Source organism: Ornithorhynchus anatinus, chromosome 3 (genome assembly GCF_004115215.2).
Source record: "Ornithorhynchus anatinus isolate Pmale09 chromosome 3, mOrnAna1.pri.v4, whole genome shotgun sequence".
Classification (NCBI taxonomy): Eukaryota; Metazoa; Chordata; class Mammalia; order Monotremata; family Ornithorhynchidae; genus Ornithorhynchus; species Ornithorhynchus anatinus.
In genome coordinates, this window is record NC_041730.1 from 28,998,869 (window position 1) to 29,016,105 (window position 17,237).

A 17,237-nucleotide genomic window follows, 5' to 3' on the forward strand; every position below is an offset into this window, starting at 1 on the left:
CGCTTAACAAATACCAACATTATTATTATTATTATTCTGCACAGTCAGCACTCAGTAAATACCACTGATTGGTTGATAGCTATTAAAAGCTGTGAAACCCAATTTACATGAACCTACCTCAAGTGAGAATTACAGGACAGTAATAAATCAGAATGACTTTCCAGATCCTGACTCAAAACTGAACTTCTTGCATAAGAGTAGAATTAATGTTTGTTTCCCCTGGAAATTATTTTTAATAGAAATGTTGACCCTTTAACAGTATTGTAGAGAAAATTAATTTCATAAGTATGCTGGCTTGTACATAGTACAATAATAAATCAATATATCAATCAATTGTATTTATTGAGTGCTTACTGTGTTCAGAGCTCTGTATTAAGTGCTTGGAAGAGTGCAATATAACAGAGTTAGTAGATACGTTCCCTACCTACAACAAGCTCAAAGTCTAGAGGAGAATACAGACATGCATATAAATGTTATAGGTATGTATGTAAGAACTGTGAGGCTGAGGGATGAGTTAATGAAGGGTGAAAATGAGTCAAATGAAAATAGAAATGGTAATAAACTTGGTAAACTAAATCTACTAAGGAAATATGGAAAAGTGTTCACAGATTCTAACTGAAATTTTCTTGAACTGAATTGGAGTACATTTAAGAGAAATCAGGGAACGACATCCAGAGCGATACATAGTGATCACAGGAGATTGAAACTCTGTAAATTACTAAGGAAGTTTGACTGCACTTATGTGTCCTCCAAGATCCTAAGATGACTCCATGATGACACTGACTGGCTACATTAGAACTTGTGGGGCTTTCACTGATCCTTTTCCTCAACTCTAATCAGCTAAAACAAAAGTTGTGAATTAAGCTCAGTCTTGGCCAGTATAGCCATAATTGGATACCAAGGGTCCTGCCTGGAAGCTGGAAGACCCAGTAGGACTTCGATATTCTACAAAACTCTTCCCACTCCATGAGCTAAGAGCATTATCAATAGTACCTGAATTCATTACACAGGAGCTCCCTTTTGTTAATGACTATGCTCTCAAAGAACATACACAAGAAAACATGCAGATGCAGATAATTACAAATCATTTTTCAGAATCAGCAAAGCACTACAGATGAATAGTTAACCAGATAAAGACTGAGGTTACCTACCTGATTACACCTGACAAGCCCTACAAATAACCAAAAATTTCTACAGATAATACCTTTTCTGGGAATGACATGCGGGGAAATTAGAGGTCAGCAGGGCACCCAAACAACTATTCTATTATAAAGTTGAAGGGGACTGGGAAGAAGAAGAGAGAGAGGGCAAAACAAGAGGGCAAAAGAAATGTTTAAGACACCCTATAGTAAAATCCAAATATAACACATATGTGGAGACCTGGAAGAAAGCAGAGGCAAACTCGTCAGTGAGCACTTTCAGATCAGGACACTGAGGCAAAAATGAAAATGATACCAAACATGCATGTGATATGGGAGGGATTGCTAGTCAAACAATCTTAGCACACTAATTCACAATGACAAAAATCTCAACTGTCAGCAGTATCATTATCAAAACACAAAGAACTCTCTCACTCTCTTGCTCACTCTCTTTAAAACACACACACAAAGCATATTTGTCACAGAGTGCTTACATGAGCCACACTCCCATATACCAATGAGAATCTCACTATCAGTAAGGAAAAAAATATATCTCACATTAGTGAAGCAACTGAACATAGTAAAAGCACGTTAGAGGCTTGAGGGAACTAGATTCATAAAATAAAAATTAAATTAAATAAGGTCATTGTAGCTATGGATTTTGTGTTCTACTAACCTACTTGTAATTTAAGCTAGACACCTTCTTAGCGGAATATGGTTAGGGCTATCTATCGCTCCAGCCCCAAGTCACCCCCTTAAGTTATTTTATCAGAAGACCATTTTAGCTATAATGAAGTTATTTAAGTGTTTAAGATAAGAAAATGGGAGTCTGCTTGCTTAAAAATAGGTTTTGTACTCACAAATCAGAAATCCTTTATGCTTGTAAATGGAGTTTTTCCAGGTCATAACTTTATAACGTGAACCAGTACCTTGGGGTATTTTGAAAAGGGGAGGAGAGAAACCCTTCTAAGGTCTGTTTTAAGATGTAGTTGATGTGACTTGAATAATCATTTATCAGATCAATTTTAACAGCAGTCTGAGGCCAAATTTTAAACTCAGAATCAAGCCAAGATGGATGTCACACATGCTTTAAATGTATGTACGCCTGCCTAAACATAACCCAGTGGACAAAGATAAGTTATAAAATATTTTTAAGCCCTCTAATTTTTATTAACAGCTCTGATTTCTTTTAGTCCCAAACACCTGGACCAGCATACAGTTTTGTGATTGCTTTACTCAAATAACTTATTCCAAGCATCCTGCTGGGATTCCATGAATTTATCTTTGACTAAGCTGACACAACTCAATGCTGCGAAGTGCTTGAGGGGGAACTTATTGCTAGGGAGTCATGATGACCATCTATGTCCTAGTTTATGAGAAAATGTGCCATTTACATGTCTGTTACTACTGCCTGTGGTGTTTGAGAGATCATCATAACTGGGGAGGAAGCTAGATGTAAGAGTAAAAAGTACCTGGAGATTGATCCACTATTCAAAGCCTACAGGGAATGTACAGAATTATTTGAAAATTATATCTTTCCATGTCTTTATGGAATGTTGTGCCCGTGAAGGTTTTCCCTTCAATGTTACCTTTTAAGAGATGAGAGAAAGTGCCCAGAAATTCTTCATATGTCTGCTCATGGCAATTAATAAACTGACCAAGGACAGACTCGATTAAATGGTCTTCAGTCATGATTCCTACCCTGACCTCAGAGGAGGTAGGTCTATTTGAGCAGCCTTTTCACCTGCAATACAAAGAAAGGAATTCATTTTAAGAGTGAACTGTGCAGTTAAAGTCCCTCTGTCAATTCTCAAGCTACTGTACATGGAAAATTCTAAGATTCCTTTAACTTTGGGGGAACACAGACATAATTAATAAAACAGAAAATCTGCCTTTATCCTCCCTTTCTCAATGCTGATTTTCTGGCAACACTGGGCAAGTCACTTAACCTCCTCCATTCTTTCCACCTGTCATCACCCTACCTCTGTGTTTGAAGAGTATTTGGAAAGTCAAAGGAAAAATACTAAAGACACAGAATGTTTCTTATGTGTGGGCCAGATTATTTTCTCTATAACCTTGCCTAAAACATTTTGGCAACTGTGGGGACTTAGCTTCTTATACTCTTTTCAGTCTCTTTTATTTGTCATTCTGAGCCTAAATACAGACAATTCCTCTGCTTGCCTTCCCTCACTTTTCCCTTTAAATCTTTATGTATTCAGAGTTAACTTTTATTTCATTGAATTAGGCCTGGAATTCTGTCACTTAACACTCTTCCTGTGTTTAAGGATTTGTTCTGAAGCTATGATGTTTCCTGAGGTAAAGTACAGAAATACAAGTTTTTGCACAAGATAAACCTGGCCCCAAAAACCCATAAACCCTAAAAAACCCACCTAATTCTAAAATAAACTCATTAAATAAAACAGGTCATTAAAGAGGGATTGGCAACTATTACTTTGTTACAATTCAGCCCTAAAAGGTTAAAAAAAATGATAGCTAGGCTGGACCAAGCAGCTGAAGAAGAAGCATGACCTAGGGTATAGAGCATTGGCCTGGGAGTCAGAAGGAATTGGGTTCTAATACTGACTCTGCCATCTGTCTGCTGTGTGACCCTGGGCAAGTAACTTAACTGTGCCTCAGTTTCCTCATCTATAAATGGGGATTAAGACTGTGAGCCCCATGTGGGACATGGTCTGTGTCTGATCTGATTAGCTTGTATCTACCCCAGTGCTTAATAAAGTGCCTGGCCAGTAATTGCTTCATAGATGCCATTAAAAAAAAAGCAAAAACACAAGCAGATGAGTTTAGCTTGATATTGCATCCTTGGGTAGGTTTTTTTATTACACTAGAAATCTGATCAATTAAGGAAATGGGGGACAAACAGAGGGAACTTAAAAGATGCCATAATAATAATAATAATGTTGGTATTTGTTAAGCGCTTACTATGTGCCGAGCACTGTTTTAAGCGCTGGGGTAGACATAGGGGAATCAGGTTGTCCCACTTGGGGCTCACACTCTTCATCCCCATTTTACAGATGAGGAAACTGAGGCACAGAGAAGTTAAGTGACTTGCCCACAGTCACACAGCCAACAAGTGGCAGAGCTGGGATTCGAACTCATGAGCCCTGACTCCAAAGCCCGTGCTCTTTCCACTGAGCCACGCTGCTTCTCCATACACAGGCCCAAAGACATACAGAGAAACAGCACTCAACCCTCTTCTCTCTCTCACCTACATTACAAGCTGTGTTCTGGAGGCTTCTGGTAGTCACAGAAATATCAGAGCTATCACAGAAGCCACTAGAAAGTGACTAGGATTGGCCATCCTCTCCTCTGCTTTCCTGCTGTCATGTGGCCACTGAAGATGGCAATTTCCTCCTGTCACCCTGGCCAAAAACAGGGTCTCACTGGAGTCTTGCCAGAGACTTTTTTGTTGCAAAAGGTTGCCCCTGAAATGTGTGATATCCTAGCCTAATGTAGAGATATATGATCACTTCATAGAAATCATAGGAAAACTTCACAATCAAGAGTAAATATTCCCTGGGAATTTATTTAAAAGTAACATCTCCCCATTATCCCTCTGGTGAATCTAAATGCAAATACTTCATCTAACTCCTGAAACTAATAAGCATAAATTACACATCAATATTTCCAAATTTTTAATTCCATTAAACTATTAAGAGTGGTCTGTTGTGTCATATCTAAAATTATTTCAACACTATAGTAGAGAGGCAGCGTGGCTCAGTGGAAAGAGACCGGGCCTGGGAGTCAGAGGTCATGGGTTCTAATCCCCCTTCTGCCACTTTTCAGCTGTGTGACTTTGGGCAAGTCACTTAAGTTCTCTGTGCCTCAGTTACCTAATCTGTAAAATGGGGATTAAGACTGTAAGCCCCACCTGGGACAACCTCATTACCTTGTATCCCCCCCCAGTGTTTAGAACAGTGCTTCGCACATAGTAAACACAACAAATATCATCATTATTATTATTATTTGAAGACTCATGGACTTAAATCAGTACTACACTTTCATTAACTTCTAAGGCTCTGAAATATTTAATTTCACAAGTCATCATCATTTCAAATATGAATCAAACACATGTGTCTTGACATTCTGATTTATTTTTTTTTACTCTAGAAAAACAACCCAATATTAAACTCTCTAGGGATTGACGGAGCAGATAATCTCTTGCCAGACAATGTGGTTTATGCAAATAGTTGTGGTTTCTAGAGGAAGCAATGCTCTTTCAGTTACCACTCATTTATTAGGGTTATTTCTATAAGTTATTGTTTCTGAGAAAAGGACTTACTCTAGGATAACTTACTTGAATTATTTGATTTATTTGATTTATTTAAATGTGATCCCCCAAGACCAATTTTAGGAAGTCTCCATGAGAGAGGACTATGCCTCATATTATCTGCTTAGTCTCTATCACACTCTGGATGATTAATATACTCTATAAATAACATCAATTAATAATGCCACTTCAGCAACACTAACTTATTGGTTGCATCCCCCTACTTTCCTCCCTTACAGAAAGAATCTTTGGATTTGGATTAATTCACTATTTGAGACAACAAGATTAGGTAGTTGGTTCTGGTCCAGAGACAGGTATACTGACTCAGTGAGTGGCCAGAGTGACTCTATTTTTGTCTCAATCAACAAGGATGGTGTTGGAACCTCTTGTTGCAAAATGATGGAGAAGCCTAAGCCTGAGACTTCAGGGACAAGAACTGGGTACAAAGGAATTGATTATAGCGATGGCGTTTGTCCTGAGTCATTCATACTCACACCCTCTCATCCCTGCCAGTCATATGAGAAGCAGCGTGGCTCAGTGGAAAGAGCACGGGCTTTGGAGTCAGAGGTCACGGGTTCAAATCCCAGCTCGGCCACTTGTCAGCTGTGTGACTTTGGGCAAGTCATTTCACTTCTCGGTGCCTCAGTTCCCTCATCTGTAAAACGGGGATTAAGACTGTGAGCCCCACGTGGGACAACCAGATTCCCCTGTGTCTACCCCAGCGCTTAGAACAGTGCTCGGCACATAGTAAGCACTTAACAAATACCAACATTATTATTATTATATTCTCACAGGAACACAAAATGCAACAAGCGAGTAGGCAGGCAGTTTGCAGCACATTACAAGCTTCCACAAAGTGTCCTCTTGAGAAGCAACATGGCCTAGTGGATAGAGCATGGGCCTGGAAGTCAGAAGGTCATGGGTTCTAATCCCGGATCTACAACTTAATAATGTTGGTATTTATTAAGCGCTTACTATGTGCCGAGCACTGTTCTAAGCGCTGGGGTAGACACAGGGGAATCGGGTTGTCCCACGTGGGGCTCACAGTCTTAATCCCCATTTTACAGATGAGGGAACTGAGGCACAGAGAAGTTAAGTGACTTGCCCACAGTCACACAGCCGACAAGTGGCAGAGCTGGGATTCGAACTCATGAGCCCTGACTCCAAAGCCCGTGCTCTTTCCACTGAGCCACGCTGCTTCTCCAACTTGTCTGCTGTGTGACCTTGGGCAAATCACTTAACTTCTCTGGGCCTCAGTTCCCTCATCTGTAAAATGGGGGTTAAGACTGTGAGCCCCACATGGGACAGGGACTGTGTCCAACCCAATTATTCTGTATCTATACCAGCGCTTAGAACAGTACCTGGCACACAGTAAATGCTGAACGAATACCATAATTATTATTATTACTATGAGCAGGACACCTATTTACAGCAGAGTGGTCATTCTGAGCCAAGGTGCTATAGTGAAGCCAGAAAATAATAATCACCTAACTTCAAAAGATCTTGACCGGTTGAATAAGATGCTTATTAAGAGCTATATTTTTCTTAATAGTGAAAACTGTGAGAGAAAATTGAACACTATGAATAATATCACTTGACATGTCATATATGCCTATTCATCACTTCCTACTCAATATTCACACCTTTGAAAATCACAATTTATCACAGAAATACAAATTGGCTGAAGGGTGTATTTTCAAAAGCAAGAGCAGTGGACTTTATGATTCTAGACAACTTGAGGGCAGGTATTCTCTCAACATGTGTCTGTAGAAAAAGGGAAAATCCCAGGATTCTCTGCTTCTTTTAAAAACAAAGAAATTTTCCAGAAACCTATAAGGGGCTGATGAAAAAAACCCTTCCCAAATTGTACAAGCCAAACACAACACGAAAACCAATATCTGCATTAATGTTGAAATAGCATTCTATAAAAACAATTCATTTTGACCAAGGAAATGAAATGGGCAATTTTATCAGTAGAGTAGATTTCCCACGATACTTTTACACAAGGCAAGATCCCAGTAGACAACTGAATACCAATTGATTGATTAAGAAGGTAACAGTGGTCCCACATTCCTCTGGACCAGAAAAAACTTTGGTACATAGGTCTGGGAAATGAAATGCAGGATGAGACATGGTGAATTTTCAGATGCCACACACTGATGGTCCTAGCCAGCACTTGACCCCCCCCCTCCCAGATAACCTCGCTTAATTGGGTCCTGGATTACTCTCTCCTTCCCTATCGCCAGCTTCCCCCACCACCTCCGGTCTCAGCCCCTCACCAATGACAGGATTGGTGTCTCTATTCCTAGCTCCATTCCATCCACCAGAGCCAACCCTAAGATAGTGTGAATCAGAGTAGATACCCCAGCTGTTAGAAGTGCCTGCGCTGAATCAGTGAATAGGCTGAGTATTACCATGATTTCAATTACACAGGTACTAATTTCCCAGAAACTAGCTAGTGCAGAACTTCCAAAAACAATGTTTCATAGGCTCGATCCGGAATAAGGTGAAGAGGTGGTTTACAAACTGGCTCCCAGATTAGCCGATTCGTCCCAGGCTGCCTCACCACCTTCCCTGCTCTGCTGTACTCTTCATAGGCCTAGGTGAGCTGGAAAAATACTCTGCTAATACCTATGAGAAGGATTTTCAGGAGTGGGTCTTGAAAATGGATGCCAGTGTACAATGAATGATGGTGTTAGTCTCAGGCTCACTGCACATGGCCTCATCATTAAAATCACACTAGTACTCTTGGATCTGTCAATAAGAATGTTAAAGGTGGAAAGGAAGCCAAGTACCTCTCGCCCCTTAGGCACCTGATATTTATCCACACTTGATATTCACCCCACCCTCAACCCCACAGCATTTATTTCATGTCCGTAATTTATTTATCCTAATGTCTGTCTCCCCTGCTAGACTACAAACCCCTTGTGAGCAGAGAACATGTCTACCAAGATATACTCTCCCAAGCTTTTAGAAAAGTGCTCTGAACACAATTCGTGTGCAGTAATACAAATGATTACTTTGGAAATGATTTCAATTTAAGGCAGAGTTGGGAAGAACCAAGAACACTGTTATAACACCAAAATTTTTTTTCAGTGCCAACTGCCTCCATAGGACTATTAAGGATACCTGAACATGGAAGATATAGTCCCTACACTCAAATTACACTCTACCAGCTCTAAGGGAAAAGAATGATGGAAGATTTCTTGGTTCTTACCTTTGCAATTTCTTCAAAATCAAAACAATATTGAATCAGAAATTAGGAAAAAAATCAATATAGGCAGGGAGGAGAAAAATAAGACAGGCATTATTAAATAAGGAAGATGAATAGGAAGCATGGAGGCAAGAAGCTGATTAATAAGTTATTAATTTTGGTGTTATAACAGTGTTCTTGGTTCTTGCCCTCAACCCCACAGCATTTATTTCATGTCCGTAATTTATTTATCCTAATGTCTGTCTCCCCTGCTAGACTACAAACCCCTTGTGAGCAGAGAACATGTCTATCCACTATGCCATGCTGCTATACAATTATATGTTTAAGAAGAAACTTTCTTTCCTGTTGAAAAATGTGCATTCCTTTCCTGTTCAGCCATCCAAGTTCTCATAATGAGGTTTCTTGAGTCTATCATTCATTAAACCTTGCTGATCAGCAGATTGCGTGAAATCAATTTTATTTCCCAAAATATAGTCTTCCTCCCAGCTGTTTAAGACAAACCAGAAGTGCCTGCACTGAATCATTGAGGCAGGTCAGCTATTACCATGATTTCAATTACACAGTTATTAATTCCATTTAAACAATGAAAAATGTAAAATTCTAGGCACTTGGGCTTCCAGTTTCTCATAGACTTTCCTGAGCACATGGATTTGGAATTTTTTTTTTAATAAAATCTTGGAAAGTCACTTTACTTTTTGAAATCACAACACTTGGACAGAATCATGCAGAATTAGAGAAGTAGTATGGCTTAGTGGATAGACCACAGGCCTAGGAGTCAGAAGGACCTGGGTTCTACTTTGGGCTCTGCCATGTTGTCAGCTGTCTGACCTTGCGCTAATCACTTAACTTCTTTGAGTTCAGTTAAAAGGGGGATTAACAGTGTGAGCCCCATGTGTCCAACTTGATTAACCTGTATCTACCCCAGGATTTAGAACAGTGCTTGGCACATAGTAAGCACTTAGCAAGTACAATAATAATAATGCATAAACTAGTCTTCACAAAACCTCTAAAAAGCACCGTTCTTAGGTTCAAAAATAAGCATTTTGTCATGTAACATCAATTTGTAGGTGAACTCTGACGCTCCCAAAATAGTTTTAATTTTAGAATATTCAAACTCCAGCCAAGAAAATCAGATTTTTATGTCTTCAGTGATAGCGTGAACTACATTGCTGAGCATTTAACAGCTGTCACCTCTGCCAGTTCTCCTGCCAAACAGGGACTTTACAAAATATCCCCAAGATTCGTCTTCACTACTGTCATGGATTTGCTGATGAGTCAGTTATAAAAAGAGCTTTATTGGATCAAATTAAATTTCATGTTCAGGTTGAAAACAATAAGCTATAGAGTCAACTCAGTCAAGCTTAGTGTATCTCACCTTCACAACATCGCCAAGATCTGTCCTTTCCTCACCATCCAAACTGCTACCCTGCTGGTACAATCCTTCATAATATCCCAACTGGACTACTGCATCAGCCTCCTTTCTGAACTCCCATCCTCCTGTTTCTCCCTACTTCAGTCTATACTTCACTCCGCTGCCCGGATTATCTTTCTGTAGAAACGCTCTGGGCATGCTACTCCCCTCCTCAAAAATCTCCAGTGGTTGCCTATCAACCTTCACATGAAGCAAAAACTCCTCACTCTCGGCTTCAAAGCTCTCCATCACCTTGCCCCTTCCTACCTCACCTCCCTTCTCTCCTCCCATAACCCAGCCCGCACACTCCACTCCTCTGCCACTAACCAACTCAAGGTGCCTCGTTCTTGCGTGTCCCGCCTTTGACCCCTGGCCCATGTCCACCTCTGACCTGGAATGCCCTTCCCCCTCACATCTGCCAAACTTACTCTCTTCCCCTCTTCAAAGCCCTACTGAAGGCTCACCTCCTCCAGGAGGCCTTCCCAGACTGAGCCCTCCCTCTCCCTCTGCTCCTCCTCCCCTCCCCATTGCCCCCCAGTCCCTCTCTTTGCCTTACCTCCTTCTCCTCCCTACAGCACTTGTATATATTTGTACATATTTATTGCTCTATTTATTGTATTAATGATGTGCATTTATCTATGGTTCTATTTAACTATTTTGATGGTAGTGATACCTCTCTACTTGTTTTGTTTTGTTGTCTGTCTTCCCCTTCTAGACTGTGAGCCTGTTGTTGGGTAGGGACTGTCTCTGTTGCTGAATTGTACTTCCCAAGCACTTAGTACAGTGTTCTGCACACAGTAAGCACTCAATAAATGCAACTGAAAGAATGAATCTCTTTGCAGAAAACCCACTGTACAAGGAAACTGCCCTGTTAATTCAGATTCTACCCCCATTCTCTCCTGTCCCCTAGCATCAGCCACCTGCAAGCAGGCAGAACTTAGTAGAGTACACTTTAAAGTAAAAACAGCAAAACAGGTTGGGAGCAGGTGCAGATCAACTGAACTAAATCAACTCAGCTTAAAAAAGCAAGTCGTAGAGCATGCTAAGACACAGGGTCCTTCAAATCAAACTAGCCATTTCATTAATAACAAGATCGAGACAATTCACTAAATTATAGATTTTTAAGATGTGTATTTCTTGGACTGAGATGTCTAACCACAGGCAAAATATAATCTCATTATCCCACATTCAGAGGGAATGCTGGCCAACAACCAATATTCAAGGCTAGTCAATTTTTAAGACTTCAAAATATGATGATGATGGTATTTGTCAAGTGCTTATTATGTGCCAAGCACAGTTCTCAGAGTGCTGGAGTGGATACAAGGTAATCAGGTTGACCCACGTGGGGCACACAGTTTTAATCCCCATTTTACAGATGAGGTAACCAAGGCACAAAGAAGTTAAGTGATTTGCCCAAGGACCAGGCCTAACCAGTCCCTGCTGTGGCTTCCCCTTTTGGAGAGGTTGAGACCCCGCGCCCCTGAGCCAGAAAAGGCCGGGTTAGTTGTTGCCCCGCACAAGGAGGAGATGGGAATACTTGAGCTCCAGGTGCAGCAGGAAGGATTGAGGTCAGACTTACAGAAAAAGTTCTGCCAGCAAGGGGTGAGGCCCAGAAGAAAGGGTGCCCAAGGGAGCCTAGGGCCTGAAACAGCTCGTGAGACTGGCCCGGTTGTGAGAGGTAGTGCCTAGTGCCGCTGGGCCGACTGGCTCCCAAGGGTTACCCAGTCCACAGGTATCAGCCAATTACAAAGCCCAGAGGAGGGGCAGCACAGAAGGGACACCCGGGGTAGGTCAGGCTATCGCTAACCACAGCCGATCCAGGCTGTCCAGTCTGGGTTGGAAACTCACCAGGGATTGATCCGGAGATCATTTAATAATAATAATGTTGGTATTTGTTCAGCGCTTACTATGTGCAGAGCACTGTTCTAAGCGCTGGGGGAGATACAGGGCAATCAGGTTGTCCCACGTGAGGCTCACAGTTAAACCCCATTTTACAGATGAGGTAACTGAGGCACAGAGAAGTGAAGTGACTTGCCCACAGTCACACAGCTGACAAGTGGCAGAGCCGGGAGTCGAACCCATGACCTCTGACTCCGAAGCCCAGGCTCTTTCCACTGAGCCACGCTCTTCCCCAGCCACGCTGCTCTAGTGGGCTAGAGATGGCATGTGAATCATCTAGCCTTTTCATTTTTGACCAAGCTTTAATCAGCACAATGCCCCTGCACACTGAGATCACTGCCAATGACAAAGTGGAAGTCAAGGCTATGGTCTCCCAGCAATCCGCTGCTATTCTGCACCAACCGAGACTGCGCTTCACTATGTCTTTAACAAAATGTGATCTGCCCTTTCTGTGTTGTGTGTTCTACTGCTCCATTCATTAAACAGCAGTTGCTAAGATATGCTGCCATTGTCCTTTCTTCTCATACGTCTTGCTCAGGAACATGTTGCTGTGAGCATTGTTTCAATGCTGGTGAACTAATAACATAGCAGCCTTCTTGATGGTATCCTTGGAGCAAGTATGGTTCATAAGTAGCCGGTGGTGGACTTCTATAGGAGATGAACGTGTCTTCTATGGAAAGTCAAGACTTCACAGTCCTTTGGAGCACTGACACCAAAACAACCTTATACACCTTCAATTTGGTTTGGAGTTGAATTCCTGCTGCAGCCACACTGTTCTGCTGTTTGCTGAATTCAGTCTGGTCTTTTTGATTGGGTTGGATCTCTTTGCCTGGCTGTGCATTGCTGAACAATACATTGACTAGGTAACAAAATTTGGTGACAGTTCTAAATTCTGTGTTGTTGATCCAATAACGCGCATCCGACAGATTCTCCCCATCTTCAAAAACTTATTAAAAGGACATCTCCTCCAAAGGGCTTTCCCCGACTAAGCCCTCAGTTCCTCTTCTCCCTCTCCTTTCTGCATCACCCTTGCACTTCGATTTACACGTTTTATTCACCCCCCCTCAGTCCTAGTGCACTTATGTACATACCCATAATTCATTGATTGACACTGTCTGACTCCCTCTAGACTGTAAACTCATTGTGGGCAGGGACCGTGTCTACCAACTCTGTTATACGGTAATCTCCCAAGCACTTGGTATAGCGCTCTGCACATAGTAAGTACTCGGCAGATAGGTTGATTGATTCATCCAAGGCTCTAGTGTAGTGGGTGTTTCCTTGGGGCAGACTGGTTGCAGAATTCTACATACTTCCACTTTTCTTTTTCGAATTTACTGTCAGCTTGCAGCTGTACTGAATCTGCACAGCAATTTTTATCATTCATAAGCGTGTTCCTCTAAAACTAACAAATTTATAAACAAGGACAAGGAAAACAATCAGGACCCCATATTTGATGAGAAATTTTCAGAAATTTTAGGGCAGACTGGCACTAATCTAGTGTACATGGTTTAAAAACTACTTTAGGATTAGATGGTTTATAAAGACAGAACTAAACATGCCCTTGGATTTTTTAAATGTAATTTCCCTCTTATTATTTTATCAATGTTCAAAGAACAGAAAAAACAGGTACTTTTGAGTATGAATGAATTCTGAGCAAATTTCTATGGAAATTTCTGAAATACTCAGAATCAAAAGGAGAGTTGAATATTTTTTTCTCTTGACTTCATTTCGTAGAATATAGCTCATTATATTATGTCCTTCCTTGTTCAAGATTACATTTCTCTATTTTTTGTCCAAGCATTGAAATTTGCATTTTCAGAGAGAGATGATATTGGTGGTTCTGCAGGCTTCTGTATTTTATTAATCATGTTAAATAAAATTGGCAACTGTCATACTTTCTCCTCTTAACCAATCAATCATGCTTACCAATTAATATTTCTTTCCCCTGTTAGGTTCCTTCATTTTCTCCTCCTTCTTCATGCCCAGTTCAATAGGTGTTCAAATATTAATAATTCATTCAAAAACCCAATCTATTTCATTCCTAAAAGCAATAACTTTATTTCCTGACAACAGTTGTCAAAATAGAACAAGGATTCTGTTTTAGATGCTCCTCCTAAAATATTATGGAATGATAATAATATTAAAATAACTGATATAATAATGGAATAATTATTATTATGGTATTTGTTAATCACTTACTATGTGCCAGGAACTGTATCAAGCACTGGGTGGATACAAGCAAATCGGGTTGGACATAGTCCCACATGGGGCTCACAGTCTGAATCCCCATTTTACAAATGAGGTAACTGAGGCACAGAGAAATTAAGTAACTTGCCCAAGATCACACAGCAGACAAGTGGCAGAGTGGGGATTAAAAGATTACCAGTGCTCTTAACTCACTGGGTGAAGTCAAATAGAATACCATTCTTAACTCCACAAAGACCAGACTGTTCAGGCCCTGGAGTGCTGAGCTCTTAGGCTTTGACCACCACCTCCTCACTTATGGCCATCATGGCTCAGAGTCTTGCCTTGTGGTGGAATGGGGAGCAGGTGAAGAAAATAAGTTTACCTTCCCAACTTGAGAACACTGGGAAGGCTATGGCAGTTTGGAACTCTGAGCTTGAAGTTACCGCCCACCCCGCACTCTCCGCTCCTCCGCCGCCCACCTCCTCACCGTCCCTCGGTCTCGCCTATCCCGCCGTCAACCCCTGGGCCACAACCTCCCACGGTCCTGGAATGCCCTCCCTCCTCACCTCCGCCAAACTAATTCTCTTCCCCTCTTCAAAACCTTACTTAAAACTCACCTCCTCCTAGAGGCCTTCCCAGACTGAGATCCCCTTCTCCCTCTACTCCCTCTACTGCCCCCCCTCACCTTTCCGCAGCTAAACCCTCTTTTTCCCTCATCTCCCTCTGCTCCTCCCCCTCTACCTTCCCATCCCCTCAGCACTGTACTCATCTGCTCAACTGTATATATTTTCATTACCCTATTTATTTTAATGAAATGTACATCGCCTTGATTCTATTTAGTTGCCACTGTTTTTACGAGATGTTCTTCCCCTTGACTCTATTTATTGCCAATGTTCTCGTCTGTCCATCTCCCCCGATTAGACTGTAAGCCCGTCAAACGGCAGGGACTGTCTCTATCTGTTGCCGACTTGTTCATTCCAAGCGCTTAGTACAGTGCTCTGCACATAGTAAGCGCTCAATAAATACTACTGAATGAATGAATGAATGAAAGTACAGTGTTCTACACAAAGTCAGCCAGTTAATCAATTGATCATATTTATTAATAATAATGATGATGATGGTATTTAAGTGCTTACTATGTGATGATGGTATTTGTTATCAACCTTCACATGAAGCAAAAACTCCTCACTCTTGGCTTCAAAGGTCTCCATCACATTGCCCCCTCCTACCTCACCTCCCTTCTCTCCTTCTACAGACTACCCCGTACACTCCACTCCTCTGCCGCTCACCTCCTCACGGTGCCTCATTCTCGCCTGTCCCGCCGTCGACCCCTGGCCCACATCCTACCACTGACCTGGAATGCCCTCCTTCCTCAAATCTGCCGAACTAGCCCTCTTCCCCTCTTCAAAGCCCTACTGAGAGCTCACCTCCTTCAGGAGGTCTTCCCAGACTAAGCCCTCCCTTTCCCTCTGTCCCTACTCCCTTCCCCATTCCCCCTACTCCCTCCCTCTGCTCTACCCCCTTCCCCTCCCACAGCACTTGTGTATATTTGTATATATTATTTATTACTCTATTTTATTATAGATGTGTCTATATCAATGATTCTATTTATCTATTTTGATGGTATTGATGCCTGACTACTTTTTTTGTTGTCTGTCTCCCCCTTTTAGACTGTGAGTCCATTGGGCAGGGATTGTCTCTATCTGTTGCCGAATTGTACACTTCAAGTACTTAGTACAGTGCTCTGCACATAGTAAGCGCTCAATAAATATGATTGAATGAAAGAATGAATGCCAAGCATTGTTCTAAGCACTGGGGTATATACAAAGTAATCACGTTGTCCCACGTAGGGCTCACAGTCTTAATCGCCATTTTATAGATGAGGTAACTGAGGCCTAGAGAAGTTAAGTGACTTGCCCAAGGTCACACAGCAGGCAAGTGCCAAGCACTGTTCTCAGCGCTGATATATTGAGTGCTTACTGTGTGCAGAGCACTGTACTAAGCGCTTGGGACAGTACAATATAACAACAGACACTTTCCCTGCCCACAGTGAGCTTCAGTCTAGAGGGGGAGGCAGACATTAATATAAATAAAGTGTACAAAGTAATAAAGTAAATGCTCATTAAATATCATTGATTGGTTGAAGCAGTAAGAAGCCTCGGGGCAATTCCTGCCAAGCAAAGATGCACTGCTTCTCTATCTGTTGATTTTCTTTTTGTAAATTATTATCTTATTTATTTACTTTAATCCATATTCTACCCTGGAGGTCTGTCTTCCTCCTGTGCCCTCTGGATTAATAATAAAAATAATCATGGTACTTGTTAAGCACTTATTATGTGCCAGGCAGGCTAGAGACTGCATGTGAATCATTAGGCCTTTCATTTTTTCCCAGAGCTTAGTGGGTACAATTCCCTGAACATTGTAAGTCCTGAAAAGCAAACAAGCTCTATTAAATGGGTACGGTAGTGAACATCATTTCGGTTATAATGAATGAGGATGCGTTTTTCTCAAAAGCAATTTTTCCAGGCTTGCCAGTGATGCCCCAAGTCAAAGAGCCACGACGCTGGTTCAGCGGAAAGCTCACCACTCTGAGAAGCAATCAGGAGGCCTGGATTCTTGTTGCGACTTCGCTGACCCTGGACCATCAGGGGTGAAGTTTTCTGACAGGAGAACCTCCTGGGCAACCCATTCGGTGAGCAGGCCCAGCAAAAATCCTAAAAAATAATCAGCTAACATGGGCAGTGCAGAATACATCAGAAACCAAGACAACCACTTCTCGGGTCAAGATGCAATAGTGCACAATGACGGCCGATGCCATGATAGCTTTCAACCATAAATGAGTCCTGCACATCAAAAAAAAAACTTTGCATTCACTTCACACTGTACTGGACTCCTGTCTGCCTACTTGGTAGTTGTCATCCAAGCCCCAGGACGGAACATCATCATCATCATCGTCATCAATGGTATTTACTGGACCCTTACTATGTGTGTGTACAAAGCGCTTGGGAGAGTACATTACAACAGAGTTCTCTACCCATAATGAGTTTACAGCCTACAGAAACATGACTGCCGGGGCAAGAGAGTGTGAGTGACCCTGTG

General features: G+C 41.7%; 1 protein-coding gene across 5 annotated transcripts in view; it reads right to left on the reverse strand.

Moving 5' to 3' along the window:
* Positions 1 to 17,237, reverse strand: part of IFTAP (intraflagellar transport associated protein) — a 62,290-nt gene that overhangs the window by 36,496 nt on the left and 8,557 nt on the right. For 3 of the 5 annotated variants that reach the window (XM_039911429.1, XM_029060871.2, XM_039911432.1), the window contains one exon: positions 2,729 to 2,883. In XM_039911429.1, coding sequence (XP_039767363.1) covers positions 2,729 to 2,831 — 103 coding nt within the window. In that variant the 5' untranslated portion in view covers positions 2,832 to 2,883. Of the gene's footprint in view, positions 1 to 2,728; positions 2,884 to 5,921; positions 5,941 to 16,722; positions 16,813 to 17,237 lie in introns of those variants that run through there. The other 2 variants (XM_039911431.1, XM_039911430.1) reach the window with 2 other exon arrangements.